A 15,816-nucleotide genomic window follows, 5' to 3' on the forward strand; every position below is an offset into this window, starting at 1 on the left:
CTCCCCGGCCCCACCACACACAGACAAGAGATGATTTTGTGGCAAAATATTTTATTGCTGCCACCCCCATGGCGGACTGCTGGGGGTTATGAGGGTCAGAGTCGGGTGCATCACAGCATCTTCTGAAATAGCGCGATGGCCTCGTCCACCTTCCTGAGCTCTGCTTCTGTCTGCTGGAGCTGGGGGTGGAACAAGGGAGAGGGGGTGGTGGGTGGTGAGGATTCAGGCCCAAGAGAGACCTCCAAATGCTCGCGATGGCAGAGGGGTCCCAGTTGGAAAGATGGGTGGGGACCGCAGCAGGGAGTAGTTTGGGGACTGTGTGAGCTCGGCTGGCCTGTTCCCTCCAAATTCTCACCAACCTCCCCATCAGCACCCACCTTCCCCTCCATCATCACTGGCCTCTCAGGTCTTGCCTTTTGCCAGAGTGGTCAGTCCCCCAAAACGAAGGAGCCCATGTGCCCTAGCCGGCAGCCCGACCCCCAGCTGGACGGCAGCACACAGGGGTTAGGGACGCAGCCTCCCAGGCAGGCACTGGGCCTTCATTTGTAAAATGGCAATGGGACACCCCCTGCCCTGAGCAGGTTTCCGGGAGATTGGACTGAGCCCTGCTCAGCGACCAAGGCTCCCTAACGCAGCCTCCGCTCATTTCTCTCTGCGTCCATGTGGTTCACCCCACTGCTCCTCCCTGGAGAGATCCCAGGTGAGCCCGCCAGGCTTCCTGGCTGTAAGTGGTCCTGAGACCAGCACCAGGCACTCAGGATGTTCTGGGCACTGGGTGGGGCACGAGGGCTCTGGCTGGGAGGCAGGATACCTGGTTCTAGGTCTGTCTTCACCTTGCTTGTGTGACCTTGGGCTGTGCCCCTGCTGCTGACCGTTTCTCATGTAAGAGGAGGGATTACGTGGGCCCCGCCTATGCAAGGGGCCCGGGCGGCCTGCTCCCCCATGGCTGCCCAGGGCTGGGCCTGATGATGGAGGGAGCAGATGGTGTGGGCAGTGGAGAAGGAATGCCCACCCACACCACACACCTTGACTTTGTCTGCCTCCTGGACGTCAAGGGGCACCTTCGTAGGGTAGTTCGAGGCAGCGCGGCGCTCCCGCAGACGCTGTGCCTGCCGCTGTGCCTCACCACGCTTGGCCTGCAGCTTGCCCAGCTCCCGGGCCGGGTCCACCAGTCCCTGCAGCTGCAGGTGGACGGAGCAGCGGTCAGAGGCCAGGGCCACAGCACAGCCCTGTGGCGCGGGAGCCCCCAGGGCCAGGACAGCCACCACGCCCGCGCTGGCCAGCGCCTGCACGTAGCCTGACACAGCCGACGCCAGAGCACCCGTGGCCTCATCAGTCACTTCTAGGAAACCTGCGGGGAGGGAGGAAGGTGAGATGTGGCCCCCAGGAGACGCGAGAGGAGGCAACCACGTCGGACAAGGGTCCCAGAGTGGACTGAGGGGCCAGTGGGACGAGGTGGCTCACAGTCAGGCCGGATCCGGGTGAGGTTGTAGTCGGCACGCAGGGAGCGCACAGCTCGTGTGATGCTTAGGGCCAGTTCCATGGCAGCTTCTGCCTCAGGGTCCTTCCAGGAGCACTGTGGGATGGGAGAGGGGGTGAGGGAGGCAGGGGGGCAGGCCAGAGCCCCCCTCTAGGCTACACCCCATACCTCCGAGGGCTCCGGATAGGAGGTAATACAGAGGCTAGGCGGAGCTTGTAGTGTCCGCCGGGGCAGCCTCTGGAACAGCTCCTCGGTCACGAAGGGCATGAAGGGTGACAGCAGCCGCAGGCCAACGTCCAGGCAGGTATAGAGGGTCTGGCGAGCACACTCGGCCACCACCTGGTCCACCCCATTCAGCACGGGCTTCAGGCACTCCTAGGGGACCAGGAAGCACAGAGCACGAGGCTCAGGGACGGAAAAGGCCCAGCCTGCAGCCCTCACTGTGCCTGTGAGGACCAGGAAGGGGACAGGTTGGCTCAGGTCTCGTGGCCAACCACTGGCAACGTGAGGTCCAGGGCTCTGCCGCCCCCCACCCGTCTCTCAGCTCCTCCTCACCAGGTAGACATCACAGAGCTCATAGAGCCAGAAGCTGTACTGGGCAGTGGTGACAGCTGGGAAATCATAGGCCTGGAAACCTTGGTTGCTGAGCCTCACGGCCTCAGTCAGCCGGCTGCGGATCCAGCGGTCCACCAGGCTCTCATGGCCTCCAGGCTTGGGAAGAAGAGGCACATCAGAGAGGAAGTACCATAAGCCCAGGGGGAAGGAGGCAGAAGCCCATGGGCGGCAGGAACCATGGGCAGATCGGCATTCCAGCAGCCTGATACGTCTGAAGCAACCACCATGTGCCCAGCATCTGGAGGAAAAAGGACCCCCACCCCCTTCTCGGAGGACCCCGATGCTCAGGCTTTCCCTGTATCTATCTGTCCCGCCTGTTGCAGGAAGGCTCCTCCGGGGCAGGTGCTGGGCCTCCTGACTCAGTGGCTACAATCGCGACACAGCACGGACCATGCTCGATGCCTGAGCGGCAGACAAGCTGCCTGTGTGGGTGCTGCCCACCCTGCCGCCTACCAGGCCCTCACCTCAGAGGTGGGTGACGGCACAAAACCCTTCCCAAGGCCACGCAGGGCAAACTTTGTGGCGTTCCAGAGCTTGTTGCAGAAGTGGCGGTATCCCAATATCCGGTTCACATCCAGGTTGATGTCACGACCTGGGCGGGTGTGAAGTGTGACTCCTCACTATTCTCCCTCCCAACTCGTGCCCATGGCGAAGGAGAAGGGTGGGCTCAGGGAAGGAGGAGGGACTCAGTGAAGAGGTTTTGGAGGCCATACCCTGGGACGTGTAGGCACACAGTCCAAACCGGAGGGCATCGGTGCCGCACTCGGGAATCCCCGCCGGGAAGTCTGCCTTCTGTGGGGAGGAGTCAGTCGGGGGCGTCCTGAGGCAGCTCTCACCTACCTCAGCCCACACTGTAGCCCCAGAGCCCGTCCTCGGTACCTGCCCTTCTTTAGCCTTCTCCACCTCACTGGGATCCAGGTTGCTGTTCAGTAACTGGTCGTGGAGGCCCTGAGGGTGAGGTGGGAGCAGTCAGGGGGCCGTGGCCACAGCCCCACAGCCCTTCCCGGCCTGGCCCAGGGCGCAGCCCCACCTGTAGGGAGACTCCGTGGATGACGTCCAGGGGGTCGATGACGTTGCCTAGAGACTTGCTCATCTTTCGGCCATGGGCATCTCGCACGATGGCGTGGAGGTAGACCTGACAAGCAAGGGCAGGGAAGGCCCATGACAATGTGTCTCCTCACCCACACCACAATGCCTGCCGGGGCCCTGCATCCGGTCTGCCCCGTTCTGGACCTCAGGCCCCCACGGTACCCCTGCCAGTGCATTTGGCGCTTTCATGGGAATTAGAGGCGCTCCCTCATCTAGGAAGCCATGGCACGGAATCACTGAATGGAACCCGGGCTGGCTTTCAGTCCCCACAAGCCCTCCCTGGCTAGGCCCACCCACAGCTGTCCGTGGGCTGTGTTGTGTCCCCATGTGTGCTGAGCCTGAGCTGTGGCACAGGAGGGTGGGTGATGGTAGGGACTGTGGGAAGGGTGTCGGCAGTCTTATCACCTCTCTGAAGGGCAGCTTGCCAGTGAGCTTCAGGCCAAGCATGACCATCCTGGCCACCCAGAAGAACAGGATGTCATGGCCCGTCTCCAGCAGCGTCCCCGGGTAGAACACATTCAGATCTTCTGACTGGGGGCAGAGCAGGGCATGATGGGGAGCCAAGCACCCACCTCCAAGACCACCATTCCACCCTGGGCTGGTCCCCCAGGAACATACGTGGTTGGGCCAGCCCAGGATGGAGAAGGGGAAGAGGCCAGAGGAGAACCAGGTGTCCAACACATCCTCATCTGAGGGAGGCCAAAGGTCAGAGATCAGAGGGGACACAGATGAGGATCAGAACCCCAGCTCTGCCCTTCACCCCCAAGGCCCTGACTTGCCTTGCTGGAGACTGATCTCGTCAGGGGACACTCCAAATTCCTTGGCTGCCTTCTCCCGGGCCTCGGCCTCGCTGCGCCCGCTCACCCAGTACCGCCCATCAGGGTCCTGCCAGAGGTAGGGTGAGTGCCAAGGGGGTCCCTCTGCCTTGCCCTGACCCCTCCCCCCAGCAAGGACCCCACAGACCCACAATTTCCTGAGATGTGCCAGTGTCCAGCTCTGGCCCAGTTCTCACCTCCCCTGGGGGCACAGCTGGGTCACTAACTGTGATGAAGTAGGCTGGGATGCGATGGCCCCACCACAGCTGCCGGGAGATACACCAGTCCCTGCAAATGGTGGGGGGCAGGGGGATTAGGGGGAAGGGACGTGAATCAGGCAGGGGAGGGAGGTGCCCCGGCCTGTGCCCTGCTTAGCCTCTCACCCAATCACCCTCCCACATCCTGACGCACCGGATGTTGTCCATCCAGGCGTGCCACGTCCGTTGATGGGCCTCAGGTAGGATGCGGAGGTCACCCCGTGTCACAGCAGCACTAGCGGCCTGGGCCATCTCCCCACAGCGCACGTACCACTGTGGCCGCAGGAGAGGCTCCACCACGTCCTTGGACCGGCTGTGAGAACACACGGGTGGGAGATCAAGAGGTGAGCACCCTGAGGAGCCCCTCCCCTGCCCTCTTCCCAGGCCCCCGTCCTCACTTGCAAAGCGGCACCACCATGGGGTTGTCCTCAATGCCTCGGAACAGTCCCCGCTCCTTCAGTGCCGCCAGCACTGCCTTCCTGGCCTCAAACCTCGGTAGGCCCTGGGTATGAGACAGGCCTCATCACGGCCATGCCTACGTACCCCACCATCTCTCGACCTGGCCACCACACCCCAGGTAGTCTCACCAGGAAAGGCGGGGGCACGTTGATGAGGGCCCCTCGGGAGTCCATGATGCTGATGGCCTCCAGCCTGTGCCGCTGCCCAACTTCATAGTCATTCTGGTCATGTGCGGGGGTGATCTTCACTGCACCTGGGGTGTACGTGGGGGTGCCGGGGTCACGAGGACTCAGTGGAGTCTCTATACACACCCTCTTTTGCTGAAAGATGTGGCCCCCAGACCACCCTTGTCTCCCACCTCTCGAGTACAGCCCCCTGAAACCCAGCCCAAGTCCTGCTGGTTTAGGAAAAGCTTCTTCTTTTTCTTCCAAGGGGAAGATGAATGACCAAAGGGTGCCTCCTTCTCTCTCCAGAGGACAGCCCCCGGCTCACCTGTGCCAAACTCCATGTCCACAAAATCGTCAAAGACGATGGGGAGGCTCTGAGACGAGAATGGGTGAATCACGCTCCTCCCCTTCAGGTGCTGGGGGCAGAGGGAGACATCAAAAATTCAAGAAGGCAAAAGCAAACAATAAATCATTTCAAAGATGAAAAAAAATTCAAAACAGGCTGGACCCAATTCCTCTTACCCAGGTCCCTGATTGTCCCAACACCCAGGGCCAAAAAGGAGCTGAAAATGAGTTTCTGATGCAATTTTCTCTCAGCCAAGAGGCTGAGCGCCCATCCCAACCTCATTCACAGTGTAGGAGCCCCTTCCAACCAGCACTCCTCCCCAGCTGTGGGCAGCACCCCTGCCACACCTGGTATCTCGGGTCTTTGGGGTGCACAGCTACGGCCACGTCTCCCAGCATCGTTTCAATCCGAGTTGTCGCCACTACCACCTCCTCATCACTGTCTAGGGTGACACGAGGACTTGTGGTCTCAGCTCTGGCCCCTTCTCACCTCGTACCTCACCCAGCCCGGGACCCTGATGCCCCTGGCTCCTACCTGAGCCTTGGACCTTGTAGGCAAAGGAGACAAGGACCCCAAACTCCACCTTCTCCTTGTAGCCAGGCACGGAGAGCAGAGTGCGACCTGTCAGCTCCTTCTTATCCACCTGTGAGATGGGTGTTAAATAGCCAGGGAGCTGGAGTGGGGGCGCGGAGATGGAGAGAGCCTGGGGTGGGGGTGGGGACACACCTCGATGTCGGAGATCGCAGAGTTGAGGGTGCAGGACCAGTTGACGAGACGGGTGCTGCGGTAGATGACTCCTTCCTCATGGAGCCGGACGAAGGCCTCTGTCACAGCTGCTGAGAGTTTCTAGGGAGCAAGGGGAATCACGCATGGGCCCAGGTGCCTAGGGACCCAGGCAGACTTGCCAAAGCAGTGGGATCTGGCGAGACTTGGGCTGTCCAGAGTCCCACCGTCAGCACACAGACCCCTTTGAGGGCTAGAGGGCAGAAGTATTTTTCTTGAGGAGGAGAGAGAACTACGGGAACACAAAGGCAGGCAACAAGCCTGAAGACTCTGAAGATGGCAGGGAAGCCACTCAGCTAGGGACAGGTGCTGGTGAAGAGAATCCTGGGAGTTCAGGCTCCATAGGAGAGTGAGGCCCCAAATGTGTGCCACCTGAAAGAATGTGAGCTCCCAGACTGGGTGACAAAGGGCCATGATAAGGGGCAAGAAGTGGTATTTGCAGCTGAGCCCTTAGTGGTTTCCTATGAGCAGTGGGCTCCCCTCCTAGGGGAAGGGTGCTCTCTTCTGTGGGTGCTCTGGGAGCTTCCCTGTCCTGCCTCAGCCCTAAGACCCCTCCTACTCACAGGGTCCATGGTGAAACAGGCTCGATTCCAGTCCAAGGAGCTGCCAAGCTTCTTCAGCTGGTGGTAAATCCGGTCACCCTTCCTGGAAGTGGACAAACAGGCTGGGATCAGCACTCAGGCCTGGGCTGGAGAGAGACACTGAGCAGCTGATGGGGTATTTTCACCCGTCCTTCGTCCCTCTGAAAATGACCTGGGCCCCAGAGCCCACTGACCCTCAGCCTCCATGAGGGTCTGGCTCTGCAGCCATGGCCGGAGGCTACAGAGATCTTATCTGGACAGGGGGACAGGAGTGGGGGGGGGGCTGCATACTCACTCCTCTTTCCACTTCCAGACCTCCCGTAGGAAGGCCTCTCGGCCCAGCTGGTGCCGGCTCAGCCCCCGTTCGCGCCAGAGTTTCTTCTCCACGACCACCTGAGTGGCAATGCCAGCGTGGTCACAGCCAGGGTTCCACAGGGTGGTCTCCCCTCGCATGCGGTGCCTATGGGAAGAACACGAGGACCCAAGGGGAGTGGGCTGGTGGACCTGGCATCAAAGGAAGAAGGGGCTCCTGGGCAAGGAGTCAATGGACTCAGGAAAGAAAGGGGCCCAATTCTAAAGTTATAGTCAGGGAGGGGCGCCTGGATGGCTCAGTCAGTTAGGTGTCCGACTTCAGCTCAGGTCATGATCTCATGGTTCATGAGTTCGAGCGCCATGTTTGGCTCTATGCTGACAACTCAGAGCCTGGAGCCTGCTTCGGATTCTGTGTTTCCCTCTCTGCCCCTCCCCCACTCATGCTCTGTCTCTGTCTCTCAAAAATAAATAAATGTTAAAACAAAAAAAATTTTTTTTTAAATGTTCTAGTCAGGGAGCAATGTGCAAGGACAGCCAGAGCAATCTGGCAAAAGAACAAAGAAACAAAGACGCTCTTGCCGTATGAGAAAGTTATGATTATTAAACAGTAAGTTACTAAAAAATAAATAAATAAATAAATAAATAAATAAATAAATAAATAAAAATAAACAGTAAGTTACTACACAGAAACAAAGTTACAGATAAAGGGAACCAAACCGGGTCTAGAAACAGATGCAAGCACATTCAGTGTTTGTCAAAAGTCGCATTTCTTATCAGTAGGGAAAGGATGAGCTACTGAATAAGTCTGTTTAGGACAGCTAGCTAATTAGTTCCCTACTTCCCAACACTCAACAACGATAAATTCTAATCAGACTGATGAACTCAACACTATCAGAAAAGCATTAGAAAAAAATAACACACTTTTCAAACTAAAAAAAAGACCAAGACACAGATGAGACTGTGACTCTGAGGTAAGAGAGGCCTTTGTTAACAAGACGCAAAGATAAAGCTAAAGAACACTGACAAATCAACTAGACCAAAATGTAAAAATCTCAGAATAAGACCCCTAAGTAAAGTTAAAAAGCAAGTGATAGGCCATTTAGGGGGAAGTGACTAGAAGCTAATAACACATTAGGGAACTAATCAGGAGGTGAATTAGAGAAAATAGAGTAGCATTGCAGGGCTACATCTGCCACGCTCTGGTTCAAGTTCGTGCAGCTTATGCTCAAGCTCTCTGCTGATGTGGCACATAAAGCCATTAAATTCCAATGACCTTTTCTGTGACCTTTTCGAACTAAGCACATTAAAGTGGGGAGAGGAAATTATTATATAAACAGAGGCAACTGGGTGGCTCAGCCCATTCAGCTTTTGACTCTTGATCTCAGGTTCAAACCCTGCGTTGGGCCTGGAGCCTCCTTAAAAATAATAATAATAATGAAATAAAATAAAATAAAGATATTAAAAAAATAACAAAGAAACACTACCTATACATCACTTTCAAAGACTCATCAAACTATATTATATTCATTACTTTATAATCTGATCATCCCCACTACAGTTAGATCTCCTTGGGTCCTTGGGAATAGGGACTAAAGCGACTCCATTCTCCTGAGCTCTTCGATCCTCAAAGTGTTGGTTAAACATGTATTGGATACAGGGCGCCTGGTTGGCTCAGTCGGCTAAGCGTCTGACTTCAGCTCAGGTCATGATCTCGCGGTCTTCGAGTTTGAGCCCCGCATCGGGCTCTGTGCTGACAGCTCAGAGCCTGGAGCCTGCTTTAAATTCTGTGTCTCCCGGGGCGCCTGGGTGGCGCAGTCGGTTAAGCGTCCGACTTCAGCCAGGTCACGATCTCGCGGTCCGTGAGCTCGAGCCCCGCGTCGGGCTCTGGGCTGATGGCTCAGAGCCTGGAGCCTGTTTCCGATTCTGTGTCTCCCTCTCTCTCTGCCCCTCCCCCGTTCATGCTCTGTCTCTCTCTGTCCCAAAAATAAAAATAAACGTTGAAAAAATAAATTCTGTGTCTCCCATTCTCTCTGCCCCTCTCCTGCTCATGCTCTGTCTCTGTCTCAAAAATAAAAACATGTACTGGATACAAATATGTTTTATGAAATCTGGTATTTGTTAGGTATTATCAAAGAAGTAAAGCATAACAAATGAAAATACAAAGAATAGGGGCGCCTAGGTGGCTCAGTAGGTTGAGCGTCCGACCTCGACTCAGGTCATGATATCGCGGTCTTGTCTGTGAGTTCGAGCCCCATGCTGGGCTCTGTGCTGACAGCTCAGAGCCTGGAGCCTGCTTTGGATTCTCTGTCTCCCTCTCTCTCTGCCCCTCCCCTGTTCATGCTCTGTCTCTCTCTGTCAAAAATAAAATAAACATTAAAAAAAAGAAAACACAAAGAATATTTTACTAAAAGCATTTCTCAGGGTTTGTATAAAGTTGACCAAAAAAAAAAAAAAAATCAGTAAAATGTCATAGGTATTTGCATGAAAGTACCCTATTCTCTGCTGGGGAGAAAAAGAAAAAATATAGATATACAACCCACTTTTATTAATAATGTTTTGTTGATGGAAATATTTAATGTTGTGTTTCACGTGTTATTTTTTTTTTTATTTACATTTATTTATTTTTGAGAGACAGAATGAGACAGAGCATGAGTGGAGGTGGGGCAGAGAGAGGAGACACAGAATCTGAAGCAGGCTCCAGGCTCCAAGCAAGCATTCAGCACAGAGCCCAATGCGGGGCTCAAACCCATGAACCACGAGGTCATGACCTGAGCCGAAGTCGGACACTTAACCAACCGAGCCCCCCAGGCACCCCTGTTATTTTTGATTCTAAAATGTTGATAGAAATCTATCCCATTTAAGTAAATGGGAGTTTCTAACATTTTATTTAGGCCATGTTCATTAGAAAAAAGGCTGCCATCTTAAAAGTTCTTTTTTTTAATGTCATTTGCTTCTTTTTTTTAAGTTTATTTCTTTATTTTGAGAGAGAGAGAGAGAATGTGAGCGGGGGAGCAGAGAGAGAATCCCAAGCAGGCTCTGCCCTGTCAGTGTAGAGCCTGACTCAGAGCTGGATCCACCCAGGGGCCCCACCTTAAAAAGTTTTCTAAGAAGTGTTCATTCTTTTCTAGTGTTACTAAGTTGACCGTTGTATGTTACATGTATTTAACACAACTCTGTATTTTCAGCTTTCAATTCCTCACAAAATTCTAAATCTGATGTTGTATCCCTAGTGCCCAGAGCACAGCTGGCACATCGTGATGCCTGATAAGTACTCCCAACCAAATTAAGTTAGTAAATAAGACTCCAGAAAAATTTCTCAGAACTTAAATTAAAATTAAATAAACCCTGGCTTCTAAAGATAAAAAAGTTGTTTTAAAATACTTTTCTAGGGGCACCTGAGTGGCTTAGTCGGTTGAGCATCTGACTCTTGATTTCAACTCAGGTCATGATTCCAGGATTGTGGAATCGAGCTCTGCTTTGGGCTCTTTGCTAAGTGTGGAGCCTGCTTAAAATTCTCTCTGTGTCTCTCTCTCTCTCTCTCTCTGTCTCCTTCTGCCCCTCTTCCCTGCTAGCACTCTCTCTAAAATAAAAGTAAATAAATAAATTGAATTAAGTACATTTTTAAAGAAACTTGCCATCTGGAATATTAAATTATATAAATTGTTAACTAATTAAAATATTAAAATAGTAAAAATTAGGAAGGAACAAGTACTAGAACAGGAGAAAACATACACAACAAACCAAAAAAAATCAATATCTGAATATTAAAGAATCTTCCAACAAACCAATTAAAGAAAAAAAAACAAACAAACAAAGAATCAATAGAAAAATGGACAAAAGATGGGTACAGACGATTCATATAAAAGGAAACCTGACCGGCCAAACATGAACAGGCACAGACTCAGTAATCACAAACAAACACGGATATGTCCAGGGTCGGAAAGGGAACAGGGAAATGAATACTCTCACATGCAGTTCACAGAAGTATAAATCACTGAAGCTGCTTTGGGGGCAACTTAATATAAGCATGTCCCTCAGACCCAGAAGTTTCACTTCCTGATAGTATACCAGAGAATCCTTCCACTTGCACTTGAGAAAGCATATACAGGAATGTGTATTCCAGCAAGGTTTTCAAGAGAGAAAAATCAGAAACAGCCATTAATAAAAAAGTGATTCCAGGGCACCTAAGTGGCTTAGTCAGTTGAATGACTGACTCTTAAGAGCCTGCTTAAGATTCTCTCTCTCTCCCCCTCTGCTCCTCTCCCCGTCTTGTGCACTTACTCTAAAATAAAATTTAAAAAAAAAAAAAAAAAAAAAAGTGATTATTACAGCACAGCCACATTATAGAATGCTATGGAGCAATGAAAGAGAATGAGATCAGTCTATGTATAAGAACAAGGAAAAGATCTCCAAAGTAAACTACTAAGTGTAAAAGAAAAATAAAAAAGTCATAGAGTAATATGTTTGGGGTGAGCCCTTTATGTTAAAGAAGAGAAAAAGAAAAACCCACTCAAAAGGAAAATTATACAGTTCTATGGGCATGCATATTTGTAAGTAGATAGGAAAGATCTGGAATGATACACATCAAAGTGGTAATAATGGCTATGTTTCGGGAGGGAGTAGGTCTAGAGAGACGCAAAGAGACTTGAAGCTTTAAATTTCTTACAAAAACATATTCACAGATTTCTTGTTTAACTCAAAATAATGTTATTTTCCATAGCAAGAGCAGGGAGAGAACAGCATCTGCAAATGAGGGGTGTTGGTTGCTTGACTGGGGGGAGCATGCTGAGGATGATGGGAATGATTACGAGAGAAGTGTAGCACCACCAGGGGGCACAGCTGAGGGCCAATATGGAAGAAGGGAGGACAGATGGCCTGTCAGGGAACAGAAGGGAGGACAGGAGTGAGAAGCCAGAGAAGGCAGAGGGAACCCGTTGAAGGAGAGGACAGGAACTCACCATCGGGTCAGGGAGTCCTGGATGGCGTTGGTGAGTGCGTGGCCCAGGTGCAGGGAGCCTGTCACATTGGGGGGTGGGATGCACATCATGAAGATTCCCCGGGGATTTGGTGCTGACACGCTGGCACGCTGATGGGGGAGGAAGGACGGGCACATGATAAGGCCTCATGTCACCTCTCCCGGCCCCCTCCCAGGCAACCTGTCCTCTGGCCCTGCTGTCCCCCTCCCACATCTCCTCCAGGCCTGGGCAGTGGAGGCCACTCACTCCATACTCGGGCTTGAAGAAGCCCTGCTGCTCCCACCAAGGGTACCAGGCAGCTTCCACGTACTGAGGGCTGTAGGAGTCAGGCATGGTGCCACTGACATCTGGGGGAGAGAAGGGGAGGGTCAGTGCCTGAGGCTGGGAGCAGCTGGGCCGACGGGCCTTTGGTGCTTACATCACAAGACAGGCATTGGGAGATCCAGGGGCTGTGCAAATCCTCACAAGCCAAGCAGTGGGAGCAACGGCAGAGTAGGAAGAGGTAACACTGCGCAGCAGCAGAAGAGGGTGGATGTGAAGCGCTGGGGTCCCTACCCCCTTCTAGTACCTTTCTTTTCCCCAGATGGGGTTGGGAGGTCGTAGGTAATGACCCCAGGATCCCGTTTCCCCCTCTTCTCTGGTTTTGGTTTCTTCTGCTTGGGAGGGAAGAGATACAGGCACAGATATCATCCACCCATGTGTGCTACCAGCTTTCTTCCAGTCCTACCCTTAGCTTCTCACCTCCCCTGGGGGTGGCTGCTGCTGTTGGCTCTTCTGCTTCTGCTGGAATTTCTCTAGCTTCTCCCGTTTCTTTGCCTCTTTCTTGAGTTGCGTAGCAGTCTTTGGGGGTGCAGGGACCTCAGAGCCTAGGCAGAGGCACAGAAATGCTAACTTGGCCCACTGGGGACCCTCTGTGAACCTTACTACTATGTTTCAGACGGGCTATTCCAGCTGCCCAAGTGCTCCTCCATGCTGGTCTCCCATCTCACTCTTCCTCAGGCCCCTTCCCCAGTGATTCCACCATTCATAAGAAAAAAAAAAAGAAAGTGAGCTACACGGAAAGCCCAGAGGAACCCCTCCCATTTTACTCCCTACCCTGCCTCACCTGGCTGTTGGGAGAGCAGTCTGGCCCCTGAGTACAGAACCACTTCCCCCAGCACTGCACGGAATTCTGGCTGCTGGACACAGGTGATAAACCAGCGTGTCACATTACCCCAGATCCGGCGCGCAGAGGGGTCCAGGACCTGGGATGGTGACAAGAATTGAAATAGCCTTAGTCACCCTATAATGAGGTCTGAGGGGAGCTTCTGTCATTCTTCTCTAGGCCCCGGTGACTTACGTAACGGAAAGGCAGCAGCAAGGCTGTGACAGCCGCCAGGTCAGCCAGAGTGGGAGCCTCCCCAGCCAGGTAGGTGTGCAGCCGAAGCCACTCTTCCAAGGGGCTCAGAGCCCTCCCCAGGGCCCCCAGGGCAGCCTAGCAGGAAAGGGAAGAGGTTATGAATATGATAAGGCTTGGCCCACCTCAATCCCACCCCTTATCCCCACCCAATCCAGGTGACCCCCTTCTACTCCACAAATCACCACCTCTGAGGTCAAATGGTCATAAAAATATTCCCATTTGTTCAATGAATTCCTGCTGAACACTTACTATGTGTCAGATGCAATATATCAAACACAAGAAGTTAATGTTAAGATTACATGAGACAGCATGGTAATTGCTTCAAGAAGTATTAAGTACCTACTACAGGCCAGATACTTCTCTAAGAATGAGGAGATGAAAACAGACCCTGCCTGGTGGAGTTAACACTCTAGTGGGGGAGACAGACAATACATATGCAAATATATAACACATTACCCTATTTTTCTTCCTAAGTGCTCTAAAGAAAAATAAATCAGGCTGAAGTGGGGACAAGGAATTCCAGAGAGGGAACCTCTATTTTAGACAGAATAAGCAGGATATAAGGAAGCAAGTCAGGGTCTAAGTCATATACTCATTTCATTCATCCATTCATTCATTCATTCATTCATTCAAGAAATATGAAGTATCCACCATGTGCTCAAAACTCTGCAAGGAGGTGGTTGCTTTGAAGAATTCCTGGCTACAGTCTGGTACAGTTCTCTCTCCTCTCCCTTCCAGCCCTTCCTCATTTCCCTCTCCCTCATCTCCTTCCAGCAGGGGCCACCTCTCGCACCCCACTTGCCTCTCATCTCTCCTTCACCCAGTCTTTATTTTCTACACTTCACAGTAACCACGGCCTTCATCAGCCTCAGACTCCTCAAACTTTTGTGCCCAGACTTTAAAACACCTGGCACCAGACTGCTCTGCACGCTTCTTTTAATCTTCTCGAGTTCCTCAACATGAAAACTTCTCTTTTCATCAACGGGAAGACCAAGGCTTCAGAGTTTAAGAAACCGGCCCAAGGTTATCATACCAGGCGGCAATCTGGGATTTGATCAGTGTTTCTCCACATCTGACATGGTATCTTCACTACCCATTCCACCTTCTTTCTTCTAAATTTCCCCCTCTCCCTCTTCCCTTCTCCCCAATCACCTGGGGGTCCTGGGCAGAGCTTCGGAGTCCCAAGGCCGGCAGCGATGCTCCACAGGCAGCTGGTATTAGCTCCGTGTCGGCGTAACTGACCCACTGTTGGACCAGGACGGCGGCCCGGCTACCGCCAGGGCCCCCCAGGCCTGCTGGCCACAGCAGCTGGGCCACAGCGGTGGCCCCCCACACCCAGAGCCCGCCGGGCCCCTGCTCCAGGGCGGGCAGGCGGGGTGGGGGAAAGGGAGTCCTGCTGGTCGGGGGTGGCTGGAGACAGACGCGGGGGTGGGCTCCTCCCCAGCCCGGTCCCTCCCCGGCCTCCCCATAACGCGCAGCGATAAGGGCACGGAGGCTGGGGAAGGCATCGGGATGAGGGGAGACATACAGGATGGACATGGTTACGCAGGGGGTCCGAACGAGGTGGACAAAAACCTAAGGAGAAGGAAAGACGGGAAGACTGAGGAACCCAGGGGTGTCCTACTGGAGGAGAGAGGGCACCCCCGTGGGGACTCCTGTACCGCAGGTGCCCGAGACCCCCAGGACTGGAGGTCTGATAGGGCCTTAAAAGCCAAGGGCCCGGCTCTCGGAGTGGCAGTGCCAGTGGGAAACTCCCCAGGATCGCGCGTGCTCGGGGACTGCGGGATAGACCCTCGGCGAGCGGCAGAACGCGGGCTCGGGCCGCCGGTACGTACTGGAGAGAGGTGGTCAGGCCCAGCCGGACAGCCACCTCACGGCCGGGCGCCGGCCGAAGGTGGACCGGCCTGGAGGCCGGGGCCGAGAAGTCCGGCGGGCAGGGACGGTGGGCGGTTCTCCGGGCGATCCTAGCTCCCTGCGACCGCCGCCGGGCCGTGTGTGCCCACGTGTTCCCCCCCTTTGTGACAACAAGCGTTTCCGGGCCCGCGGGTCCTGGCGCGGGCGGCCGTGCTCCGCCTGCGTGTGCGGGTGCGGCCCTGCCCGACACTGGCCCGGGGCCGCGCCACCCGCCGCCGACCGCGCTCACGAGGGACCGCGCGGGACGCGGACGCGGGAGCGGAGGACGGCCCCGCAACCGCTCTTCGGTCAGGCGCCACCGCGGGCACCTTGCACGGGTCCTCGGGCGGGCCAGAGGAGGGCGGCGCCCAGCGGGCAGTCCGGGAACCTGCCGGCCGCGGCCGAGAGGGCGCCCCGCCTCTTCTCGGAGCCTCATTCCCTCCGCAAAGAAGAGGGAGTCAAGCTGGAGGGCCCGTAAGGTCCTCTAGCGCTGAGAACTCATCTGTATAGAAAACTCCTATTTGCTGAATCAGCCAGTTAAGAATTCAGTTAATTCCCAGTTACAACTCTCCACAATAAAAATTGTCACTTATGTTAAACCTCTATAGATATTCAGGAAGCGTGTAGTGATTTGGCTGGGTTGA

General features: G+C 53.9%; 1 protein-coding gene across 2 annotated transcripts; it reads right to left on the reverse strand.

Moving 5' to 3' along the window:
- Positions 1-31: 31 nt before the first annotated feature.
- On the reverse strand, positions 32-15,244 carry VARS1 (valyl-tRNA synthetase 1). Of its 2 annotated transcripts, none has more exons than XM_025916955.2 (30): positions 15,115-15,244; positions 14,432-14,854; positions 13,220-13,354; positions 12,986-13,124; positions 12,622-12,746; positions 12,449-12,533; positions 12,127-12,227; positions 11,863-11,990; positions 6,888-7,052; positions 6,575-6,656; positions 5,955-6,074; positions 5,763-5,871; positions 5,576-5,670; positions 5,208-5,298; positions 4,844-4,968; positions 4,655-4,758; positions 4,411-4,569; positions 4,197-4,287; positions 3,964-4,069; positions 3,803-3,873; positions 3,590-3,715; positions 3,126-3,230; positions 2,975-3,043; positions 2,809-2,887; positions 2,560-2,687; positions 2,036-2,191; positions 1,649-1,855; positions 1,465-1,576; positions 1,026-1,351; positions 32-179 (listed from the first exon to the last, which is right to left on the reverse strand). In XM_025916955.2, the coding sequence occupies exons 2-30, from the start codon at positions 14,816-14,818 to the stop codon at positions 111-113; spliced, it is 3,795 nt and encodes a 1,264-aa protein (XP_025772740.1). In that variant the 5' UTR covers positions 14,819-14,854; positions 15,115-15,244; the 3' UTR covers positions 32-110. The 2 variants fall into 2 exon arrangements, with proteins under 2 accessions (XP_025772740.1, XP_086561933.1); XM_086705807.1 differs by having other exon boundaries at positions 12,449-12,536.
- Between the last annotated feature and the right edge of the window lie 572 nt (positions 15,245-15,816).

This window comes from Puma concolor, chromosome B2 (assembly GCF_028749965.1).
Source record: "Puma concolor isolate L17-30 chromosome B2, mPumCon1.1.hap2, whole genome shotgun sequence".
NCBI lineage: Eukaryota > Metazoa > Chordata > Mammalia > Carnivora > Felidae > Puma > Puma concolor.